Source organism: Symphodus melops (assembly GCF_947650265.1).
Source record: "Symphodus melops genome assembly, chromosome: 15".
Lineage (NCBI taxonomy): Eukaryota > Metazoa > Chordata > Actinopteri > Labriformes > Labridae > Symphodus > Symphodus melops.
In genome coordinates, this window is record NC_136705.1 from 18,633,548 (window position 1) to 18,659,684 (window position 26,137).

The 26,137-nt window shown below is 38.1% G+C and overlaps 1 protein-coding gene across 1 annotated transcript in view; it reads right to left on the bottom strand.

Annotated features, from left to right (window-relative positions):
- The window catches only part of pcsk2 (proprotein convertase subtilisin/kexin type 2), a 65,920-nt gene that overhangs the window by 24,381 nt on the left and 15,402 nt on the right, over nucleotides 1–26,137 (bottom strand). Inside the window, exons 9-11 of the mRNA XM_079363542.1 lie at nucleotides 25,262–25,477; nucleotides 23,537–23,637; nucleotides 21,566–21,793 (exon numbers count right to left, since the gene is read on the bottom strand). Coding sequence (XP_079219668.1) covers nucleotides 21,566–21,793; nucleotides 23,537–23,637; nucleotides 25,262–25,477 — 545 coding nt within the window. The remainder of the gene's footprint in view (nucleotides 1–21,565; nucleotides 21,794–23,536; nucleotides 23,638–25,261; nucleotides 25,478–26,137) is intronic.

Here is a 26,137-nt window from a genome sequence, read left to right on the forward strand (position 1 = left end):
CAGGTGGTCCAAAAAACTCTCCATCTGCGATAATGTTAAAAGAAACGAAAAATGTCAGATGAAAGAAAAATTGACTACGTTTTTACATCGCTGTAGTTCCAACATTTCTTGGATCCCAGACATACAAATTACATCAACGCGTTCAGCTAACTCTCCTCTTGCTCATAAAATCATCATTCAGCCACCAACTCTTAATTTAACCCCTTAAAATGAGCACTGAATAGGGAGATGTTCCCCCATTTTCCTAGTCGAAGCTGCCAGCTGAATGCAGTTGCTCTTGATTGCACTTACACACACAAACACCCTCCCCTCCACACACGCACACACATGCATTGAACTTTATACTGTAAATGCTTTATTTCATGTTTGGCGGCTGTGGCTCAGTTGGTAGAGTCGTCGCCCTTCAATCAGAAGGTTGAGGGATCGATCCCCAGCTCCTGCGAGCAGCATGTCCGATGTGTCCTGTTCTTGTACAGATACTTTCACTTCCTTTTCTCCTTTTACTACTGTTTTTCTGCTATTTCCTCTTCTTCTACTGCTTGTTCTTCTGCTTTTACTTCTTTTTCTGCTTCCACTTCTTTTACTACATGTTCTTATTCTATCACTATTTCTTGTTCTTGTACAGACACTTTTGCTTTCTTATTTTACTTGTTCTACTTTTACTATTCCTACTTTTACTACATTTTCTTTTATCACTATTTCTTGTTATTGTACAGATACTTTCACTTCCTTTTCTCCTTTTACTACTGTTTTTCTGCTATTTCCTCTTCTTCTACTGCTTGTTCTTCTGCTTTTACTTCGTTTTCTGCTTCCACTTCTTTTACTACATTTTCTTCTATCACTATTTCTTGTTCTTGTACAGATACTTTCACTTTCTTCTACTTCATTTTCTCCTTTTACTACTGTTTTTCTTCTTCCACTTTTCTTCTGCTATTTCCTCTTCTTCCACTTTTCTTCTGCTATTTCCTCTTCTTCCACTTTTCTTCTGCTATTTCCTCTTCTTCTACTTGTTCCACTTTTTCTTCATCTTCTGCTAATTTTCCTCTTTTTCTGCTGATTTTTCTTCATTCAGCAGTGTTTCCGCAACATTTCAGCAGGAAGCATTCACACGCATTTTCCGCAGGGAAATGCAAATTTTCTAGTTATTATTATTCTACTTCCGTACGTTTTTCACTGCTCTTCTACTCTTCAACCGTTTGTGCTACATTCACCGTTCAACTATCATACTGTTCTGCTTCTTCTGGACATGTGTGCTATATCTTTTCACGTTTTTACTACTTTTACTTTTTAAGTTATTTCACTTTTTCCACAAATTTTCACAATTTTTTTCCCCATTGAAATGAATGGGATTTTTTTCCACTGTTTCACCTTCTTCTCAGCCTTATAACTTTTGCTGTGTTCCACGTAGAGACTTCATTTTTACTTTAAAACGTTCACACGTTTCTCCACTACTTTTACTACATTTACATTGTTTTGCTATCTTTTATACTTTTTAAACTATACCTCCAACTGTTTTGTGATGTTTTTTGCTGTCTTCCCCGTTTTTGAATGGGTGTCTATGTGGTGGAATGTTCAGAGCTAGAGTGCGTGACATCATCGCGAGAGTGCGGCAGAGTTGTGAGATTATTTCAAAATCTCCCGAACAAATTGCTCTAGCGACCACAATTTTCACACCACATGACTAAATTTACCCTCAAAACGTAGGAAAACTTGTCCTCTCGCTCACATTAAGATTTCAGGACAAACGGAGCTACGGTTTGGACACTGTGAGCTTCAAAGCGGCAGGTGGTCCAAAAAACTCTCCATCTGCGATAATGTTAAGATTCACCGATTCATTTGGAAACTGATCTCTCTTGACAAAGTTTTTACATCGCTGTAGTTCCCACATTTCTTGGATCCCAGACATAAAAATTACATCAACGCGTTCAGCTAACTCTCCTCTTGCTCATAAAATCATCATTCAACCACCAACTCTTAATTTAACCCCTTAAAATGAGCACTGAATTGGGAGATGTTTCCCCATTTTCTCAGTCGAAGCTGCCAGCTGAATGCAGTTGCTCTTGATTGCACTTACACACACAAACACCCTCCCCTCCACACACGCACACACATGCATTGAACTTTATAGTGTAAATGCTGTACTTCATGATTGGCGGCTGTGGCTCAGTTGGTAGAGTCAATCGGAAGGTTGAGGGTTCGATCCCCAGCTCCTGCGAGTGACATGTCTGATGTGTCCTGTTCTTGTACAGATACTTTCAATTTCTTCTACTTCCTTTTACTACTGTTTTTCTTCTTCCACTTTTCTTCTGCTATTTCCTCTTCTTCTACCTCTTGTTCTTCTGCTTTTACTTCTTTTTCTTCTTCCACTTTTCTTCTGCTATTTCCTCTTCTTCTACCTCTTGTTCTTCTGCTTTTACTTCTTTTTCTGCTTCCACTTTTCTTCTGCTATTTGATCTTCTTCCACTTTTCTTCTGCTATTTCCTCTTCTTCCACTTTTCTTCTGCTATTTCCTCTTCCACTTTTCTTCTGCTATTTGATCTTCTTCCACTTTTCTTCTGCTATTTCCTCTTCCACTTTTCTTCTGCTATTTGATCTTCTTCCACTTTTCTTCTGCTATTTCCTCTTCTTCCACTTTTCTTCTGCTATTTCCTCTTCTTCCACTTTTCTTCTGCTATTTCCTCTTCTTCTACTTGTTCCACTTTTTCTTCATCTTCTGCTAATTTTCCTCTTTTTCTGCTGATTTTTCTTCATTCAGCAGTGTTTCCGCAACATTTCAGCAGGAAGCATTCACACGCATTTTCCGCAGGGAAATGCAAATTTTCTAGTTATTATTATTATTCTACTTCCGTACGTTTTTTGCTTCGCTTCTACTCTTCAACCGTTTGTGCTACTTTCACCGTTCAACTTTCATACTGTTCTGCTTCTTCTGGACAGGTGTGCTATATCTTTTCACGTTTTTACTACTTTTACTTTTTAAGTTATTTCACTTTTTCCACAAATTTTCACAAATTTTTTCCCCATTGAAATGAATGGGATTTTTTTCCACTGTTCCACCTTTTTCTCAGCCTTATAACTTTTGCTCTCTTCCACGTAGAGACTTCATTTTTACTTTAAAACGTTCACACGTTTCTCCACTACTTTTACTACATATACATTGTTTTGCTATCTTTTATGCTTTTTAAACTATACCTCCAAATGTTTGGTGATGTTTTTTACAGTTTTCTCCCTTTTTGAATGGGTGTCTATGTGGTGGAATGTTCAGAGCTAGAGTGATGACATCATCGCTTAGAGTGCGGCAGAGATGTGAGATTATTTCAAAATCTCCCGAACAAATTGCTCTAGCGACCACAATTTTCACACCACATGACTAAATTTACCCTCAAAACGTAGGAAAACTTGTCCTCTCGCTCACATTAAAATTTCAGGACAAACGGAGCTACGGTTTGGACACAGTGAGCTTCAAAGCGGCAGGTGGTCCAAAAAACTCTCCATCTGCGATAATGTTAAGATCCACCGATTAATCTGGAAACTGATCTCTCTTGACAAAGTTTTTACATCGCTGTAGTTCCCACATTTCTTGGATCCCAGACATAAAAATTACATCAACGCGTTCAGCTAACTCTCCTCTTGCTCATAAAATCATCATTCAGCCACTAACTCTTAATTTAACCCCTTAAAATGAGCACTGAATTGGGAGATGTTCCCCCGTTTTCCTAGTCGAAGCTGCCAGCTGAATGCAGTTGCTCTTGATTGCACTTACACACACAAACACCCTCCCCTCCACACACGCACACACATGCATTGAACTTTATACTGTAAATGCTTTATTTCATGTTTGGCGGCTGTGGCTCAGTTGGTAGAGTCGTCGCCCTTCAATCAGAAGGTTGAGGGATCGATCCCCAGCTCCTGCGAGCAACATGTCCGATGTGTCCTGTTCTTGTACAGATACTTTCACTTCCTTTTCTCCTTTTACTACTGTTTTTCTGTTATTTCCTCTTCTTCTACTGCTTGTTCTTCTGCTTTTACTTCTTTTTCTGCTTCCACTTCTTTTACTACATGTTCTTATTCTATCACTATTTCTTGTTCTTGTACAGACACTTTTGCTTTCTTAGTTTACTTGTTCTACTTTTACTATTCCTACTTTTACTACATTTTCTTTTATCACTATTTCTTGTTCTTGTACAGATACTTTCACTTCCTTTTCTCCTTTTACTACTGTTTTTCTGCTATTTCCTCTTCTTCTACTGCTTGTTCTTCTGCTTTTACTTCTTTTTCTGCTTCCACTTCTTTTACTACATTTTCTTCTATCACTATTTCTTGTTCTTGTACAGATACTTTCACTTTCTTCTACTTCATTTTCTCCTTTTACTACTGTTTTTCTTCTTCCACTTTTCTTCTGCTATTTCCTCTTCTTCCACTTTTCTTCTGCTATTTCCTCTTCTTCCACTTTTCTTCTACTATTTCCTCTTCTTCCACTTTTCTTCTGCTATTTCCTCTTCTTCTACTTGTTCCAGTTTTTCTTCATCTTCTGCTAAATTTCCTCTTTTTCTGCAGATTTTTCTTCATTCAGCAGTGTTTCCGCAACATTTCAGCAGGAAGCATTCACACGCATTTTCCGCAGGGAAATGCAAATTTTCTAGTTATTATTATTCTTCTACTTCCGTACGTTTTTTGCTGCTCTTCTACTTTTGCACCGTTTGTGCTACTTTCACCGTTCAACTATCATACTGTTCAGCTTTTTCTGCTCATTATGGCTATATCTTTTCACGTTTTTACTACTTTTACTTTTTAAGTTATTTCACTTTTTCCACAAATTTTCACAAATTTTTTCCCCATTGAAATGAATGGGATTTTTTTCCACTGTTCCACCTTTTTCTCAGCCTTATAACTTTTGCTCTCTTCCACGTAGAGACTTCATTTTTACTTTAAAACGTTCACACGTTTCTCCACTACTTTTACTACATATACATTGTTTTGCTATCTTTTATGCTTTTTAAACTATACCTCCAAATGTTTGGTGATGTTTTTTACAGTTTTCTCCCTTTTTGAATGGGTGTCTATGTGGTGGAATGTTCAGAGCTAGAGTGATGACATCATCGCTTAGAGTGCGGCAGAGATGTGAGATTATTTCAAAATCTCCCGAACAAATTGCTCTAGCGACCACAATTTTCACACCACATGACTAAATTTACCCTCAAAACGTAGGAAAACTTGTCCTCTCGCTCACATTAAAATTTCAGGACAAACGGAGCTACGGTTTGGACACAGTGAGCTTCAAAGCGGCAGGTGGTCCAAAAAACTCTCCATCTGCGATAATGTTAAGATCCACCGATTAATCTGGAAACTGATCTCTCTTGACAAAGTTTTTACATCGCTGTAGTTCCCACATTTCTTGGATCCCAGACATAAAAATTACATCAACGCGTTCAGCTAACTCTCCTCTTGCTCATAAAATCATCATTCAGCCACTAACTCTTAATTTAACCCCTTAAAATGAGCACTGAATTGGGAGATGTTCCCCCGTTTTCCTAGTCGAAGCTGCCAGCTGAATGCAGTTGCTCTTGATTGCACTTACACACACAAACACCCTCCCCTCCACACACGCACACACATGCATTGAACTTTATACTGTAAATGCTTTATTTCATGTTTGGCGGCTGTGGCTCAGTTGGTAGAGTCGTCGCCCTTCAATCAGAAGGTTGAGGGATCGATCCCCAGCTCCTGCGAGCAACATGTCCGATGTGTCCTGTTCTTGTACAGATACTTTCACTTCCTTTTCTCCTTTTACTACTGTTTTTCTGTTATTTCCTCTTCTTCTACTGCTTGTTCTTCTGCTTTTACTTCTTTTTCTGCTTCCACTTCTTTTACTACATGTTCTTATTCTATCACTATTTCTTGTTCTTGTACAGACACTTTTGCTTTCTTAGTTTACTTGTTCTACTTTTACTATTCCTACTTTTACTACATTTTCTTTTATCACTATTTCTTGTTCTTGTACAGATACTTTCACTTCCTTTTCTCCTTTTACTACTGTTTTTCTGCTATTTCCTCTTCTTCTACTGCTTGTTCTTCTGCTTTTACTTCTTTTTCTGCTTCCACTTCTTTTACTACATTTTCTTCTATCACTATTTCTTGTTCTTGTACAGATACTTTCACTTTCTTCTACTTCATTTTCTCCTTTTACTACTGTTTTTCTTCTTCCACTTTTCTTCTGCTATTTCCTCTTCTTCCACTTTTCTTCTGCTATTTCCTCTTCTTCCACTTTTCTTCTACTATTTCCTCTTCTTCCACTTTTCTTCTGCTATTTCCTCTTCTTCTACTTGTTCCAGTTTTTCTTCATCTTCTGCTAAATTTCCTCTTTTTCTGCAGATTTTTCTTCATTCAGCAGTGTTTCCGCAACATTTCAGCAGGAAGCATTCACACGCATTTTCCGCAGGGAAATGCAAATTTTCTAGTTATTAGTGTGAATGCTTCAAAGCATTCACACTATTGTTATCCAGTTCTTTATTATTATTAGTGTGAATGCTTGAAAGCATTCACACTATTGTTATCCAAATCTTTATTATTATTATTATTATTCCACTTCCGTACGTTTTTCACTGCTCTTCTACTCTTCAACCGTTTGTGCTACATTCACCGTTCAACTATCATACTGTTCAGCTTTTTCTGCTCATTATGGCTATATCTTTTCACGTTTTTACTACTTTTACTTTTTAAGTTATTTCACTTTTTCCACAAATTTTCACAATTTTTTTCCCCATTGAAATGAATGGGATTTTTTTCCACTGTTTCACCTTTTTCTCAGCCTTATAACTTTTGCTGTGTTCCACGTAGAGACTTCATTTTTACTTTCAAACGTTCACACGTTTTTCCACTACTTTTACTACATTTACATTGTTTTGCTATCTTTTATACTTTTTAAACTATACCTCCAACTGTTTTGTGATGTTTTTTACAGTTTTTTACGTTTTTGAATGGGTGTCTATGTGGTGGAATGTTCAGAGCTAGAGTGCGTGACATCATCGCGAGAGTGCGGCAGAGTTGTGAGATTATTTCAAAATCTCCCGAACAAATTGCTCTAGCGACCACAATTTTCACACCACATGACTAAATTGACCCTCAAAACGTAGGAAAACTTGTCCTCTCGCTCACATTAAGATTTCAGGACAAACGGAGCTACGGTTTGGACACTGTGACCTTCAAAGCGGCAGGTGGTCCAAAAAACTCTCCATCTGCGATAATGTTAAAAGAAACGAAAAATGTCAAATGAAAGAAAAATTGACTAAGTTTTTAAATCGCTGTAGTTCCAACATTTCTTGGATGCCAGACATAAAAATTACATCAACGCGTTCAGCTATCTCTCCTCTTGCTCATAAAATCATCATTCAGCAGCAAACTCTTCATTTTACCCCTTAAAATGAGCACTGAATAGGGAGATGTTCCCCCATTTTCTCAGTCGAAGCTGCCAGCTGAATGCAGTTGCTCTTGATTGCACTTACACACAAACACCCTCCCCTCCACACACGCACACACATGCATTGAACTTTATACTGTAAATGCTTTTTTTCATGATTGGGGGCTGTGGCTCAGTAGGTAGAGTCGTCGCCCCTCAATTGGAAGGTTGAGGATTCGATCCCCAGCTCCTGCGAGTGACATGTCCGATGTGTCCTGTTCTTGTACAGATACTTTCACTTCCTTTTCTCCTTTTACTACTGTTTTTCTGCTATTTCCTCTTCTTCTACTGCTTGTTCTTCTGCTTTTACTTCTTTTTCTGCTTCCACTTCTTTTACTACATGTTCTTATTCTATCACTATTTCTTGTTCTTGTACAGACACTTTTGCTTTCTTATTTTACTTGTTCTACTTTTACTATTCCTACTTTTACTACATTTTCTTTTATCACTATTTCTTGTTCTTGTACAGATACTTTCACTTCCTTTTCTCCTTTTACTACTGTTTTTCTGCTATTTCCTCTTCTTCTACTGCTTGTTCTTCTGCTTTTACTTCTTTTTCTGCTTCCACTTCTTTTACTACATTTTCTTCTATCACTATTTCTTGTTCTTGTACAGATACTTTCACTTTCTTCTACTTCATTTTCTCCTTTTACTACTGTTTTTCTTCTTCCACTTTTCTTCTGCTATTTCCTCTTCTTCCACTTTTCTTCTGCTATTTCCTCTTCTTCCACTTTTCTTCTGCTATTTCCTCTTCTTCTACTTGTTCCACTTTTTCTTCATCTTCTGCTAATTTTCCTCTTTTTCTGCTGATTTTTCTTCATTCAGCAGTGTTTCCGCAACATTTCAGCAGGAAGCATTCACACGCATTTTCCGCAGGGAAATGCAAATTTTCTAGTTATTATTATTCTACTTCCGTACGTTTTTTGCTTCGCTTCTACTCTTCAACCGTTTGTGCTACTTTCACCGTTCAACTTTCATACTGTTCTGCTTGTTCTGGACAGGTGTGCTATATCTTTTCACGTTTTTACTACTTTTACTTTTTAAGTTATTTCACTTTTTCCACAAATTTTCACAATTTTTTTCCCCATTGAAATGAATGGGATTTTTTTCCACTGTTCCACCTTTTTCTCAGCCTTATAACTTTTGCTGTGTTCCACGTAGAGACTTCATTTTTACTTTAAAACGTTCACACGTTTCTCCACTACTTTTACTACATTTACATTGTTTTGCTATCTTTTATACTTTTTAAACTATACTTCCAACTGTTTTGTGATGTTTTTTGCTGTCTTCCCCGTTTTTGAATGGGTGTCTATGTGGTGGAATGTTCAGAGCTAGAGTGCGTGACATCATCGTTAGAGTGTGGCAGAGTTGGGAGATGGGTTCAAAATCTCCCGAACAAATTGCTCTAGCGACCACAATTTTCACACCACATGACTAAATTTACCCTCAAAACGTAGGAAAACTTGTCCTCTCGCTCACATTAGGATTTCAGGACAAACGGAGCAACGGTCTGGACACTGTGAGCTTCAAAGCGGCAGGTGGTCCAAAAAACTCTCCATCTGCGATAATGTTAAGATCCACCGATTCATCTGGAAACTGATCTCTCTTGACAAAGTTTTCACATCGCTGTAGTTCCCACATTTCTTGGATCCCAGACATAAAAATTACATCAACGCGTTCAGCTAACTCTCCTCTTGCTCATAAAATCATCATTCAACCACCAACTCTTAATTTAACCCCTTAAAATGAGCACTGAATAGGGAGATGTTCCCCCATTTTCTCAGTCGAAGCTGCCAGCTGAATGCAGTTGCTCTTGATTGCACTTACACACACAAACACCCTCCCCTCCACACACGCACACACATGCATTGAACTTTATACTGTAAATGCTTTTCTTCATGATTGGCGGCTGTGGCTCAGTTGGTAGAGTCAATCGGAAGGTTGAGGGTTCGATCCCCAGCTCCTGCGAGTGACATGTCTGATGTGTCCTGTTCTTGTACAGATACTTTCAATTTCTTCTACTTCCTTTCACTACTGTTTTTCTTCTTCCACTTTTCTTCTGCTATTTACTCTTCTTCTACCTCTTGTTCTTCTGCTTTTACTTCTTTTTCTGCTTCCACTTCTTTTACTACATTTTCTTCTATCACTATTTCTTGTTCTTGTACAGACACTTTCACTTTCTTCTACTTCCTTTTCTCCTTTTACTACGGTTTTTGTTCTTCCACTTTTCTTCTGCTATTTCCTCTTCTTCCACTTTTCTGCTATTTCCTCTTCTTCCACTTTTCTTCTGCTATTTCCTCTTCTTCCACTTTTCTTCTGCTATTTCCTCTTCTTCCACTTTTCTTCTGCTATTTCCTCTTCTTCTACTTGTTCCACTTTTTCTTCATCTTCTGCTAATTTTCCTCTTTTTCTGCTGATTTTTCTTCATTCAGCAGTGTTTCCGCAACATTTCAGCAGGAAGCATTCACACGCATTTTCCGCAGGGAAATGCAAATTTTCTAGTTATTAGTGTGAATGCTCAAGCATTCACACTATTGTTATCCAAATCTTTATTATTATTATTCCACTTCCGTACGTTTTTTGCTTCGCTTCTACTCTTCAACCGTTTGTGCTACTTACACCGTTCAACTTTTATACTGTTCTGCTTCTTCTGGACAGGTGTGCTATATCTTTTCACGTTTTTACTACTTTTACTTTTTAAGTTATTTCACTTTTTCCACAAATTTTCAAAAAAAATTTCCCCATTGAAATGAATGGGATTTTTTTCCACTGTTTCACCTTCTTCTCAGCCTTATAACTTTTGCTGTGTTCCACGTAGAGACTTAATTTTTACTTTAAAACGTTCACACGTTTCTCCACTACTTTTACTACATTTACATTGTTTTGCTATCTTTTATACTTTTTAAACTATACTTCCAACTGTTTTGTGATGTTTTTTGCTGTCTTCCCCGTTTTTGAATGGGTGTCTATGTGGTGGAATGTTCAGAGCTAGAGTGCGTGACATCATCGTTAGAGTGTGGCAGAGTTGGGAGATGGGTTCAAAATCTCCCGAACAAATTGCTCTAGCGACCACAATTTTCACACCACATGACTAAATTTACCCTCAAAACGTAGGAAAACTTGTCCTCTCGCTCACATTAGGATTTCAGGACAAACGGAGCAACGGTTTGGACACTGTGAGCTTCAAAGCGGCAGGTGGTCCAAAAAACTCTCCATCTGCGATAATGTTAAGATTCTCCGATTCATTTGGAAACAGATCTCTCTTGACCAAGTTTTTACATCGCTGTGGTTCCCACATTTCTTGGATCCCAGACATAAAAATTACATCAACGCGTTCAGCTACCTCTCCTCTTGCTCATAAAATCATCATTCAGCCACCAACTCTTCATTTTACCCCTGAAAGTCTGCACTGAATAGGGAGATGTTTTCCCCGTTTTCTCAGTCTAAGCTGCCAGCTGAGTGCTGTTACTCTTGGTTGCAGTTACACACAAACACCCACACCCCCACACACGCACACACATGCATTGAACTTCATACTGTAAATGGTCGACTTTTGCTTCAACTTCCTGTTCTTCTGCTTTTACTTCTTTTTCTGCGTACATGTCTTCTTTTACTACATTTTCTTATTCTGTCACTATTTCTTGTTCTCCTACAGATACTTTTACTTCTTCTGCGTCTTGTTTTAGTTTTGCTACTGTCGTTTTCTGCTATTTCCTCTTCTTCTGCTTCTTGTATTTCTGCTTTTACTACATCTTCTTCTATTAATATTTCTTGTTCTTCTGCAGATACTTTTACTTCTTCTGCTTCTTGTTCTAGTTTTGCTAATGTCGTTTTCTGCTATTTCCTCTTCTTCTGCTTCTTGTATTTCTGCTTTTTCTACATCTTCTATTACTATTTCTTGTTCTTCTGAAGATACTTTTACTTCTTCTGCTTCTTGTTGTACTTTTACTAATGTTTGTCTTCTTCTACTTTTCTTCTGCTATTTCCTCTTCTTCCACTTTTTCTTCATCTTCTGCTAGTTCTTCTTCATTCAGCAGTGTTTCTGCAACATTTCAGCAGGAAGCATTCACACGCATTTTCCGCAGGGAAATGCAAATTTTCTAGTTATTATTATTATTCCACTTCCGTGCGTTTTTCGCTGCTCTTCTACTCTTCAACCGTTTGTACTACTTTCACCGTTCAACTATCATACTGTTCAGCTTTTTCTGCTCATTATGGCTATATCTTTTCACGTTTTTACTACTTTTTCTTTTTAAGTTATTTCACTTTTTCCACAAATTTTCACAATTTTTTTCCCCATTGAAATGAATGGGATTTTTTTCCACTGTTTCACCTTTTTCTCAGCCTTATAACTTTTGCTGTGTTCCACGTAGAGACTTCATTTTTACTTTCAAACGTTCACACGTTTTTCCACTACTTTTACTACATTTACATTGTTTTGCTATCTTTTATACTTTTTAAACTATACCTCCAACTGTTTTGTGATGTTTTTTTACAGTTTTTTACGTTTTTGAATGGGTGTCTATGTGGTGGAATGTTCAGAGCTAGAGTGCGTGACATCATCGCGAGAGTGCGGCAGAGTTGTGAGATTATTTCAAAATCTCCCGAACAAATTGCTCTAGCGACCACAATTTTCACACCACATGACTAAATTGACCCTCAAAACGTAGGAAAACTTGTCCTCTCGCTCACATTAAGATTTCAGGACAAACGGAGCTACGGTTTGGACACTGTGACCTTCAAAGCGGCAGGTGGTCCAAAAAACTCTCCATCTGCGATAATGTTAAAAGAAACGAAAAATGTCAAATGAAAGAAAAATTGACTAAGTTTTTAAATCGCTGTAGTTCCAACATTTCTTGGATGCCAGACATAAAAATTACATCAACGCGTTCAGCTATCTCTCCTCTTGCTCATAAAATCATCATTCAGCAGCAAACTCTTCATTTTACCCCTTAAAATGAGCACTGAATAGGGAGATGTTCCCCCATTTTCTCAGTCGAAGCTGCCAGCTGAATGCAGTTGCTCTTGATTGCACTTACACACAAACACCCTCCCCTCCACACACGCACACACATGCATTGAACTTTATACTGTAAATGCTTTTTTTCATGATTGGGGGCTGTGGCTCAGTAGGTAGAGTCGTCGCCCCTCAATTGGAAGGTTGAGGGTTCGATCCCCAGCTCCTGCGAGTGACATGTCTGATGTGTCATGTTCTTGTACAGATACTTTCAATTTCTTCTACTTCCTTTTACTACTGTTTTTCTTCTTCCACTTTTCTTCTGCTATTTCCTCTTCTTCTACCTCTTGTTCTTCTGCTTTTACTTCTTTTTCTGCTTCCACTTCTTTTACTACATTTTCTTCTATCACTATTTCTTGTTCTTGTACAGATACTTTCACTTTCTTCTACTTCCTTTTCTCCTTTTACTACTGTTTTTCTTCTTCCACTTTTCTTCTGCTATTTCCTCTTCTTCCACTTTTCTTCTGCTATTTCCTCTTCTACCACTTTTCTTCTGCTATTTCCTCTTCTTCTACTTGTTCCACTTTTTCTTCATTTTCTGCTAATTCTCCTCTACTTCTGCTAGTTCTTCTTCATTCAGCAGTGTTTCAGCAACATTTCAGCAGGAAGCATTCACACGCATTTTCCGCAGGGAAATGCAAATTTTCTAGTTATTATTCCACTTCCGTACGTTTTTTGCTTCGCTTCTACTCTTCAACCGTTTGTGCTACTTACACCGTTCAACTTTTATACTGTTCTGCTTCTTCTGGACAGGTGTGCTATATCTTTTCACGTTTTTACTACTTTTACTTTTTAAGTTATTTCACTTTTTCCACAAATTTTCAAAAAAAATTTCCCCATTGAAATGAATGGGATTTTTTTCCACTGTTTCACCTTCTTCTCAGCCTTATAACTTTTGCTGTGTTCCACGTAGAGACTTCATTTTTACTTTAAAACGTTCACACGTTTCTCCACTACTTTTACTACATTTACATTGTTTTGCTATCTTTTATACTTTTTAAACTATACTTCCAACTGTTTTGTGATGTTTTTTGCTGTCTTCCCCGTTTTTGAATGGGTGTCTATGTGGTGGAATGTTCAGAGCTAGAGTGCGTGACATCATCGTTAGAGTGTGGCAGAGTTGGGAGATGGGTTCAAAATCTCCCGAACAAATTGCTCTAGCGACCACAATTTTCACACCACATGACTAAATTTACCCTCAAAACGTAGGAAAACTTGTCCTCTCGCTCACATTAGGATTTCAGGACAAACGGAGCAACGGTTTGGACACTGTGAGCTTCAAAGCGGCAGGTGGTCCAAAAAACTCTCCATCTGCGATAATGTTAAGATTCTCCGATTCATTTGGAAACAGATCTCTCTTGACCAAGTTTTTACATCGCTGTGGTTCCCACATTTCTTGGATCCCAGACATAAAAATTACATCAACGCGTTCAGCTACCTCTCCTCTTGCTCATAAAATCATCATTCAGCCACCAACTCTTCATTTTACCCCTGAAAGTCTGCACTGAATAGGGAGATGTTTTCCCCGTTTTCTCAGTCTAAGCTGCCAGCTGAGTGCTGTTACTCTTGGTTGCAGTTACACACAAACACCCACACCCCCACACACGCACACACATGCATTGAACTTCATACTGTAAATGGTCGACTTTTGCTTCAACTTCCTGTTCTTCTGCTTTTACTTCTTTTTCTGCGTACATGTCTTCTTTTACTACATTTTCTTATTCTGTCACTATTTCTTGTTCTCCTACAGATACTTTTACTTCTTCTGCGTCTTGTTTTAGTTTTGCTACTGTCGTTTTCTGCTATTTCCTCTTCTTCTGCTTCTTGTATTTCTGCTTTTACTACATCTTCTTCTATTAATATTTCTTGTTCTTCTGCAGATACTTTTACTTCTTCTGCTTCTTGTTCTAGTTTTGCTAATGTCGTTTTCTGCTATTTCCTCTTCTTCTGCTTCTTGTATTTCTGCTTTTTCTACATCTTCTATTACTATTTCTTGTTCTTCTGAAGATACTTTTACTTCTTCTGCTTCTTGTTGTACTTTTACTAATGTTTGTCTTCTTCTACTTTTCTTCTGCTATTTCCTCTTCTTCCACTTTTTCTTCATCTTCTGCTAGTTCTTCTTCATTCAGCAGTGTTTCTGCAACATTTCAGCAGGAAGCATTCACACGCATTTTCCGCAGGGAAATGCAAATTTTCTAGTTATTATTATTCTACTTCCGTACGTTTTTTGCTTCGCTTCTACTCTTCAACCGTTTGTGCTACTTTCACCGTTCAACTTTCATACTGTTCTGCTTCTTCTGGACAGGTGTGCTATATCTTTTCACGTTTTTACTACTTTTACTTTTTAAGTTATTTCACTTTTTCCACAAATTTTCACAATTTTTTTCCCCATTGAAATGAATGGGATTTTTTTCCACTGTTCCACCTTTTTCTCAGCCTTATAACTTTTGCTGTGTTCCACGTAGAGACTTCATTTTTACTTTAAAACGTTCACACGTTTCTCCACTACTTTTACTACATTTACATTGTTTTGCTATCTTTTATACTTTTTAAACTATACTTCCAACTGTTTTGTGATGTTTTTTGCTGTCTTCCCCGTTTTTGAATGGGTGTGTATGTGGTGGAATGTTCAGAGCTAGAGTGCGTGACATCATCGCGAGAGTGCGGCAGAGTTGTGAGATTATTTCAAAATCTCCCGAACAAATTGCTCTAGCGACCACAATTTTCACACCACATGACTAAATTTATCCTCAAAACGTAGGAAAACTTGTCCTCTCGCTCACATTAAGATTTCAGGACAAACGGAGCTACGGTTTGGACACTGTGACCTTCAAAGCGGCAGGTGGTCCAAAAAACTCTCCATCTGCGATAATGTTAAAAGAAACGAAAAATGTCAGATGAAAGAAAAATTGACTAAGTTTTTACATCGCTGTAGTTCCAACATTTCTTGGATGCCAGACATAAAAATTACATCAACGCGTTCAGCTATCTCTCCTCTTGCTCATAAAATCATCATTCAGCCGCGAACTCTTCATTTTACCCCTTAAAATGAGCACTGAATAGGGAGATGTTCCCCCATTTTCTCAGTCGAAGCTGCCAGCTGAATGCAGTTGCTCTTGATTGCACTTACACACACAAACACCCTCCCCTCCACACACGCACACACATGCATTGAACTTTATACTGTAAATGCTTTTCTTCATGATTGGAGGCTGTGGCTCACTTGGTAGAGTCGTCGCCCCTCAATCGGAAGGTCGAGAGTTTGATCCCCAGCTCCTGCGAGCAACATGTCCATTGTTCTTCTGCAGATACTTTTGCTTCTTGTTTTAGTTTTGCCACAGTCTTTTTCTGCTATTTCCCCTTCTTCTGCTTTTTGTATTTCTGCTTTTGCAACATCTTCTATTACTATTTCTTGTTCTTCTGCAGATACTTTTACTTCTTCTGCTTCTTGTTTTAGTTTTGCTACTGTCTTTTTCTGCTATTTCCTCTTCTTCTGCTTCTCGTATTTCTGCTTTTGCTACATCTTCTTCTTCCATTACTATTTCTTCTTCTTCTGCAGATACTTTTACTTCTTCTGCTTCTTGTTTTAGTTTTGCTGCTGTCTTTTTCTGCTATTTCCTCTTCTTGTTTTCTGCTTTTGCTACATCTTCTTCTTCCATTACTATTTCTTGTTCTTCTGCAGATAACTTCTTCTGCTTCTTGTTTGAGTTTTGCTTCTGTCTTTTTCTGCTATTTCCTCTTCTTCTGCTTCTTGTATTTCTGCTTTTACTACATCTTCTTCTTCCATTACTATTTCTTGTTCTTCTGCAGATAATTTAACTTCTTCAGCTTCTTCTTGTACTTTTACTACTGTTTGTCTTCTTCTTTTCTTCTGCTATTTCCTCTTCTTCCACTTTTTCTTCATCTTCTGCTAATTCTTCTTCATTCAGCAGTATTTCCGCAACATTTAAGCAGGAAGCATTCACACGCATTTTCCGCAGGGAAATGCAAATTTTCTAGTTATTATTATTATTCTACTTCCGTACGTTTTTTGCTTCGCTTCTACTCTTCAACCGTTTGTGCTACTTTCACCGTTCAACTTTCATACTGTTCTGCTTCTTCTGGACAGGTGTGCTATATCTTTTCACGTTTTTACTACTTTTACTTTTTAAGTTATTTCACTTTTTCCACAAATTTTCACAATTTTTTTCCCCATTGAAATGAATGGGATTTTTTTCCACTGTTTCACCTTCTTCTCAGCCTTATAACTTTTGCTGTGTTCCACGTAGAGACTTCATTTTTACGTTAAAACGTTCACACGTTCTTCTGCTGCTTTTGCTACATTTACATTGTTTTGCTATCTTTTATACTTTTTAAACTATACCTCCAACTGTTTTGTGATGTTTTTTGCTGTCTTCCCCGTTTTTGAATGGGTGTCTATGTGGTGGAATGTTCAGAGCTAGAGTGCGTGACATCATCGTTAGAGTGTGGCAGAGTTGGGAGATGGGTTCAAAATCTCCCGAACAAATTGCTCTAGCGACCACAATTTTCACACCACATGACTAAATTTACCCTCAAAACGTAGGAAAACTTGTCCTCTCGCTCACATTAGGATTTCAGGACAAACGGAGCAACGGTTTGGACACTGTGAGCTTCAAAGCGGCAAGTGGTCCAAAAAACTCTCCATCTGCGATAATGTTAAGATTCACCGATTCATTTGGAAACAGATCTCTCTTGACCAAGTTTTTACATCGCTGTGGTTCCCACATTTCTTGGATCCCAGACATAAAAATTACATCAACGCGTTCAGCTACCTCTCCTCTTGCTCATAAAATCATCATTCAGCCACCAACTCTTCATTTTACCCCTGAAAGTCTGCACTGAATAGGGAGATGTTTTCCCCGTTTTCTCAGTCTAAACTGCCAGCTGAGTGCTGTTACTCTTGGTTGCAGTTACACACAAACACCCACACCCCCACACACGCACACACATGCATTGAACTTCATACTGTAAATGGTCTACTTTTGCTTCAACTTCCTGTTCTTCTGCTTTTACTTCTTTTTCTGCGTACATGTCTTCTTTTACTACATTTTCTTATTCTGTCACTATTTCTTGTTCTCCTACAGATACTTTTACTTCTTCTGCGTCTTGTTTTAGTTTTGCTACAGTCTTTTTCTGCTATTTCCTCTTCTTCTGCTTCTTGTATTTCTGCTTTTACTTCATCTTTTTCCATTACTATTTCTTCTGCAGATACTTTTACTTCTTCTGCTTCTTGTTCTAGTTTTGCTAATGTCTTTTTCTGCTATTTCCTCTTCTACTGGTTTTTGTATTTCTGCTTTTACTTCATCTTCTTCTTCCATTACTATTTCCTGTTCTTCTGCAGATACTTTTACGTCTTCTGCTTCTTGTTTTAGTTTTGCTACTGTCTTTTTCTGCTTTTTCTTCCTCTTCTGCTTCTTGTATTTCTGCTTTTTCTACATCTTCTATTACTATTTCTTGTTCTTCTGAAGATACTTTTACTTCTTCTGCTTCTTGTTGTACTTTTACTAATGTTTGTCTTCTTCTACTTTTCTTCTGCTATTTCCTCTTCTTCCACTTTTTCTTCATCTTCTGCTAGTTCTTCTTCATTCAGCAGTGTTTCCGCAACATTTCAGCAGGAAGCATTCACACGCATTTTCCGCAGGGAAATGCAAATTTTCTAGTTATTATTATTCCACTTCCGTGCGTTTTTCGCTGCTCTTCTACTCTTCAACCGTTTGTGCTACTTTCACCGTTCAACTATCGTACTGTTCAGCTTTTTCTGGACAGGTGTGCTATATCTTTTCGCGTTTTTACTACTTTTACTTTTTAAGTTATTTCACTTTTTCCAGAATATTCTGCCCCATTGAAATGAATGGGAAACGTTTCAGCTTTTCAACCTTCTTCTCAGCCTTATAACTTTTGCTCTGTTCAACGTAGAGACTTCATTTTTGCTTTAAAACGTTCACACGTTCTTCTGCTACTTTTGCTACATTTACATTGTTTTGTTATCTTTTATACTTTTTAAACTATACCTCCAAATGTTTGGTGATGTTTTTTGCTGTCTTCCACGTTTTTGAATGGGTGTGTATGTGGTGAGATGTTTAGAGCTAGAGTGCGTGACATCATCGCTTAGAGTGCGGCACAGTTGTCAGATTGTTTCAAAATCTCCCGAACAAATTGCTCTAGCGATCACAATTTTCACACCACATGACTAAATTTACCCTCAAAACGTAGGAAAACTTGTCCTCTCGCTCACATTAAAATTTCAGGACAAACGGAGCTACGGTTTGGACACAGTGAGCTTCAAAGCGGCAGGTGGTCCAAAAAACTCTCCATCTGCGATAATGTTAAAAGAAACGAAAATTGTCAAATGAAAGAAAAATTGACTAAGTTTTTAAATCGCTGTAGTTCCGAGATTTCTTGGGTCCCAGACATACAAATTACATCAACGCGTTCAGCTACCTCTCCTCTTGCTCATAAAATCATCATTCAGCCGCGAACTCTTCATTTTACCCCTTAAAATAAGCACTGAATAGGGAGATGTTTCCCCCGTTTTCTCACTGTCTTATCTGCCAGCTGACTGCTGTTACTCTTGATTACAGATACACACACAAACACCCTCCCCTCCACACACGCACACACATGCATTGAACTTTATACTGTAAATGCTTTGTGGCTCAGTTGGTAGAGTCGTCGCCCCTTAATCGAAAGGTTGAGGGTTCGATCCCCAGCTCCTGCAAGCAACATGTCCAATGTTCTTCTGCAGATACTTTTGCTTCTTGTTTTAGTTTTGCTACGGTCTTTTTCTGCTATTTCCTCTTCTTCTGCTTTTTGTATTTCTGCTTTTGCAACATCTTCTATTACTATTTATTGTTCTTCTGCAGATACTTTTACTTCTTCTGCTTCTTGTTTTAGTTTTGCTACTGTCTTTTTCTGCTATTTCCTCTTCTGCTTTTTGTATTTCTGCTTTTGCTACATCTTCTTCCATTACTATTTCTTCTTCTTCTGCAAATAACTTCTTCTGCTTCTTGTTTTAGTTTTGCTGTCTTTTCTGCTATTTCCTCTTCTTCTGCTTCTCGTATTTCTGCTTTTGCTACATCTTCTTCTTCCATTACTATTTCCTGTTCTTCTGCAGATACTTTTACTTCTTCTGCTTCTTGTTTTTGTTTTGCTGTCTTTTCTGCTATTTCCTCTTCTTCTGCTTCTTGTATTTCTGCTTTTACTACATCTTCTTCTTCCATTACTATTTCTTGTTCTTCTGCAGATAATTTAACTTCTTCAGCTTATTGTTGTACTTTTACTACTGTTTGTCTTCTTCTACTTTTCTTCTGCTATTTCCTCTTCTTCCACTTATTCTTCATCTTCTGCTAGTTCTTCTTCATTCAGCAGTATTTCTGCAACATTTCAGCAGGAAGCATTCACACGCATTTTCCGCAGGGAAATGCAAATTTTCTAGTTATTCTTCGCCTTATTATATCCTCAAAACGGGCCGCGCTACTCCTCCCACAGCGTTTGCGCCACACACACAAGAAAGGTATCAAAACGAGCGTCTCGGCCCCAAAAAGTGTGCTATTACTTTGTGGAAACCTCGGGCACACGGTTTGGACACAAATCGAGTTTAAGTGACAAAAAAATGGCCAAAATTTGCCCCATTCAAAGCAGATGGCAAAATTTGAAATCCTAGAGTGTAACGGCCAAAAACTTCAGTTTTGGAAACATATTTGTAAATCGCCATCCTGAAGTCATTGTTGCTCGCATATATAAACAAAATACATCAAAAGAAAGCTCTGAGTGTCCTCTCACTCATAAAGCAAAAAATAAAAACATAAAATGTTCCAGTCTCCCAGGAGAGACATTTGTTTGACAGTCACGCACCACATACACACACATTGGGCTCTCACTCTAAGTGATGTCCAGAATTTCCCAGTATTCACTCATGTTTTGAAATTGCCACTGTGGTCACAGTCTGAATGCTAGATGAAAATACAATACATCAAAACGTGCGCCTATTTGTTATGTCGCTCACAGTCCAAACGGATCGGTGATACCATGTTTAGTTTTCAAGATATTTGAGGTTTTGCGAGCAGTGGTACGCCCATTCAAATACATTGATGGAATGTTCTGGCAGATCAAAGCTGAATGTCAAGTGAGCAGCAGGTGTTCAGAGTTAAGAGTGATGACATCATTGTTTCAGTGTGACAGAGTTCTGTCTCAGCTGTTAGATGGCACCGTTCTTACTGCTGTCCCACACATGCACGCACACACAGACTCTCACGCACACACGGCAACCACCCTCACAATTTCTGCTGGAATTGTCTAGTTTTGTCTGCAATTACTTTTATACAGAAATAACAATAATAATCATGCATTGAGGTATAGACTTTGAACTTAAGCTTGAAGCTACGAACAGGACTTGCAATATTATCCATAATAGCAGCAAAATAAAGGCTAAATCCACACAAGTAATCATCTTGGCATTTGGCCTATCCATTTAAACAGAACATTTTAAAACCAAGCATTCTATGAGACTGAATAAAAACGTGTTTTATTTTCTATTGGATTAAACCTAACGTTTGTTTAAGGAAGAATGTGTTATCTCTTTCTCAAGATTAACATATCCCCAATATAAGGATATAAGAAAAACTGCCAAGAAACAAGAAATCTTCAAGCTGCAGGGGACGTTTGTCAAAACTGAAAAGACCTCCAATCAATTTTTTATTTTCTAGAAACAAAACAATACACTAGATATATTTTTAAAATATATTTTCAACAATTTTGCATGGTTTGTTACCATAATACCATTAACAGAAAAAGCACCTGTCAGGATCACAGTCTTTTAATATTTGTACAGGACCATCAGCTAATCTGAATATGATAGGGTTATGAAGTGGACACTCCCATTGCAGATGTTTTATTGGATTAAACCTTATTGGAATTACCCAGTAATTAGATTAGTGTGTCTCTTAGGCTCCGCAGTGTTTTCCTTTCAACATCTCGGTAGGGACAGCTTGACATTTTTCAAATATGCAGAGTGCACATGAAGTGTGCAGAATATATTGCCAAAAAAAGTAAGGATTTGAAGAAATGTGACTCACTGGGTATCCTGAATGGAACCGGCTACACAGTGGAAACGCTCAGGCACTGTTTTCCATTCATTGGCCATTTTTACCATCCCCCCAGCATCCAGCACACCATAGCCAAACAGGTGGTTAAACTCGAGGCCCACGCCGTTCCTCCTCCACTGGTGGACCTCGTCGTGGAGCTGGTTCCTTTTGGAGGTCAGGACTGACAGGTGTTGCATGTCTCTCCAGGACAGGTTTGGGCTGAAGGAGACAGACATTTTACAAATGCAGCGGGAAATATCACGTTTGATTGACAGAGGAAATTAAGACAATTTAGAGGGCCTCTTCAATGCAGTCTGTAATCTGTGCAATTTTTCTGTTGAATAAAACCTTTTTATTTTCCTCGAAGTGAAGATGTACATAAATATTAATAATTATTATGTTATTTATGTATCTACACAGGTCCTGTTTTTGCACGTGTGTGTGTGTGTGTGTGTGTGTGTGTGTGTGTGTGTGTGTGTGTGTGTGTGTGTGTGTTTCATGCTTTCATGTGAGAAGCATGTCTCTCAATAACAGAGTATAAACAAGAAGTTCCTACAAACAAAATGTAGTCTGAAAAGCTGTGGCACTATTCCCTGTTAGAGCTGAGGATGTGACTAACAACTGGAAAAGTCCTCACCATTCAATAAGGTTCTGGCCTATGCAGCTTTTTCAAGCATCACTTTGAATTGTAAACGTGATAAGGGTTCCCCACATTGTTTTTATAAGGAGGTGGCAAAGAAAAAATATTTTAAAGTTTTACCAAGAAGGCAACTGGAGTTTTTGAAGAGATTTTGCCTCTAACCTAAAATGATTCTTGCTTTATTTAGTCCAAACAGTTAGGTCTTTTTGAACCATGGTTTATCTCTGTTTTGGATTATATAACACTCATAGTGTCTCTTCTTTGAGGCACAAGGGTCCCTGTGTTTGAGTCTCCCTCAGTAATCTTGGCCGTGTGTGGTGACAGCTTTGTTCAGGCTGACTCATTCACTCCTGCTGTAGGATTTTGAGTGTGTTTGGGCAGTAAAAAGGCCCGTGCACTCGTCCAAACAGCCTCGTGGGTTATTTGCTGCTGGAGAGGGTAAGCATCCGCTCCTCCTAATAGCGACATCATTATTGTGTGTGCAAAGCAAACAGTCCTTCTTTACTCAGCTCCACAAGCAGGTGTCACTTAATGGCAGCCGTGTCTTGTAAACCTTTAGGGTCATGAAGCATCTGAAGGTTTTGTTTGGGGTTAAAGTGATTTGCAGGGTTTTAGATTTCACACTGGTTTATTATGGTCATGTATTTTTGCTATTTTTTAATCTACACATGTACATTTTTCTAAATACCACAAGGATTATTGAAAAAAAAACTGTTATTATACATGATTAACGCTTTCTTACACCATTAAACCTACTTACATTTTCAGCAGGCTCAGATAATTTCATTCAGCACATGTTCTTCACTGCATGCTTTTAGGAAGTGCAGAGATAGATCAAACATAAGCACTTAGCCCATCCTAACAATATATAATTTGCATTTTAAATGTATCATCATGTTGTGTGGTGTCCTTGACAAAGGCCCTAGATTCCGTACTCTGTGTCAAACAGAATAATTTACTTTTCACTACACTTATGCTATAAATGAGGAATCCTGTGAAAAGCAGAGAAATGATACATGCTTTTAAAGCGTTCAGACAAGGATGGAAAATTTGAATAGAAGGAAATGAGAAAAGATATTGACTTAAGAAGTCAAAGACATCATACAGAAGGGACATAAAAGGGTTATTCTCTTCAGTTAACAAAAGAGAACCCGAAAAAACTGTTCTATCAAGTCAAAGGATATCGAAATGAAATGGTTAAAGGCATGTCTTTCTGGTTAAATCCGACTCTCTGACTAGCGCAGGAGTCAAATGTCAAGCATTGTTATATTTTGTACAGGCAGAGTTATTGCAGCTTTAAAGAAGGGATGGGTTGGACATACTTAGCCTCAAGAGCCAGAGCAAAGACACCGGCTGCCTCTGGAGCTGCTGCTGATGTCCCAGAGTGACGCAGTGTGCAGTTTCCGTACAGGTCTGTGGTAGCCTGAAAGAAGCAAAATACAGGAAGATCAGATCAAAATATGCATCTTCAATATCAATAACATAATGCCCCCCTGAACTACAAATACACACTCATTTGATATTTGTTGTAGAACGACTTGAAACTCACGGAAGGAACTAGTGTCTTGAAATGTCTTTAAATTTAAAATGAAAGACTTGTAAGCAGATCCTCTAGGTTGTCTATGTTTTTAGCGTGTTGTACAATTGACTCCTGATTCTCTTTCAATGTAAACTGAAGTGTTTATGAATTGTGCTTTGTTTGTCTTTGCGTCTCTGTCTGTAACTTTGTGTCAGTGCTGCTGTATGTCTTGGACAGAGGTTCTTAAGCTCAATGCGACCAACCTGGTTAGAAGAAAAAAAAAGTTTTACTAGTCCAACATTAACCATGATGGCTATATTTAGATAGCTTTCACAAATATTACCCTCCTAGCTAGGTCTTACTTTTAACTGTAAAGGTTTAAACTTGATCTTACGCTACGTGCTGCCCTGTTCTCGCTTTCTCTCTCTTTGCTTTGTTAGTTAAGTTTGGGCTGGAGATCGCCGGTACTCATATATTTATGTTTTTGGTTTCTTTGGGTTAGTCTTTTCTTCTTAGGTTGTTTTCGGGGGAGGTGTTAAGAGTGATGACTCAGTATGGTTGGCTCTGAACCTTCCCATCTTTTGTTCTTTTCTTTCTTCCTTTTGTTTCTTATTTCATTGATTACTTTGAATCTGAATTTAATAAAGCTTGGGATTGAACTTTAAATCTGAAATCTCTGGATCAATGTATCTATCTCTATGGATAATTGTTATTAAATGTTATCTTGAATGCTATTTTACATAAAGTTAATTGGGAGTATCTGATCATTGACATTAATTGGAATACTTATTCAATACAGCCATACTAGAGTCTGTATCAGGAATAGAACAGCATCAGTATGATCCTCTGGTAGTCTGTAGTTACAAGTTTAAAATACAGATTGGAAAATGATGTATCTGAGTTCAAAGTGTACACTGGCTAAACTGAACTATACACAAATCAGCAGGCAAGTAGCGTCTGTGCTTATTGAATAAGCAATATCATTTGGTTCTTAATTAGAAATAATAACTGATTGACTGCAATTAGATGGAGAACCCTAGGGAAGATCTGTGGCTCTGTCAACAGCCAAAGGTGATTTGCATAATCACAAACCCAAACACTGCTGCCTTTAGACACTAAGAAATCCTTATTAAACACACGCATAGCAAAGGCTGTAGGTCTACATGCTGTGTGTTTGTGTAAGGGCATTATATTCATATAATGTTGACCATCAAGGTCGGACTTTTGCCCTCAGCCTAAGGTCAATAATCCCTTTGCTTCCATGATTTCTACTTACGCATTAAAAACTCTCACAATGGAGCACAAAGGAACAATGTCATGGGAAAGGACATTTGATATCAATAGAAGCTAAAAAAGGAGACCCACAAGTCCATAAAAAATCATGGATGGATGGATAGATGGATAGATAGATAAGACAAACAAGATTTGACACATCTGTACAGAAGAAGATTACTTCAGGGCCCGTTAAACCTAATTTGATAAGCTTATCATCAGCCATGTGAGACATTCACGTATTAAACAAACTCACAACGCCGGCCTCTGGATTCCTCTTGCGTCCGTTGCTGAACGTGGATGCCAGGGTGGAGGAACAGCTCTCATCGTACAGGGCAGTGCGTCCATCATTGATGGCCGAGTTGATTGAGATTGTCCACATGCTTGAGGCGTAACCATCGCAGTTGCAGTCGTCATAGCTACCGCCGTCTCCTGATGCCCAAACGTAGATGCTGCCTTTACCTCCTCGCCCCTAATACACAACCATCATGATGAGAATGTCATACCTCTTCTTGTTAATGAGGCTTACAGGGGTGAAATGAGAAGAGGGAATTTGGGAGTTCTACCTGATTATAGGTGAATAGGTGGTGCATGTGTGTGCAAGTGTAGAAAAGTTGTTATTAATCCTTCTCCAAATGATTGAAAAGTCAATTACAATAGTAGAGCTCAGATGCAAGAATCAACTGAAATTATGGCTTCTATTTTTGATAAGGTCTATCACTACTGGGTTGAAATATTACTAGATTCTTGTTTATGTGCATTTGAGTAATGTGGAAATATAAAGATCTGGAATTTAGGTCAAGACGATATCCACTGAAAACTTCTCCATTCAAATCAGTGATAAGGCCTTCACCCAAATCAAAGCATTCAGGCAAAACACCTTACACCCTAAAATTCCAAACTGGTTCCCGTTTTATGCACTTGTATAATACAGAATATTCTCTAAAGGAAGAATGGGCGACTTTTAATCGAGTAGATATTGCCCTTGAGCACCAGCATGATTCCAAAACGAACTGCAGTTTGGCGACTTCTCAGCCATACGCCGCTTTCATACAGTGAAACCCTCCAACCCCTCTTCCCTCACGTTCAGACAAGGAAGTTATCACCAGTAAATGCAAGCAGTGGACTAAGT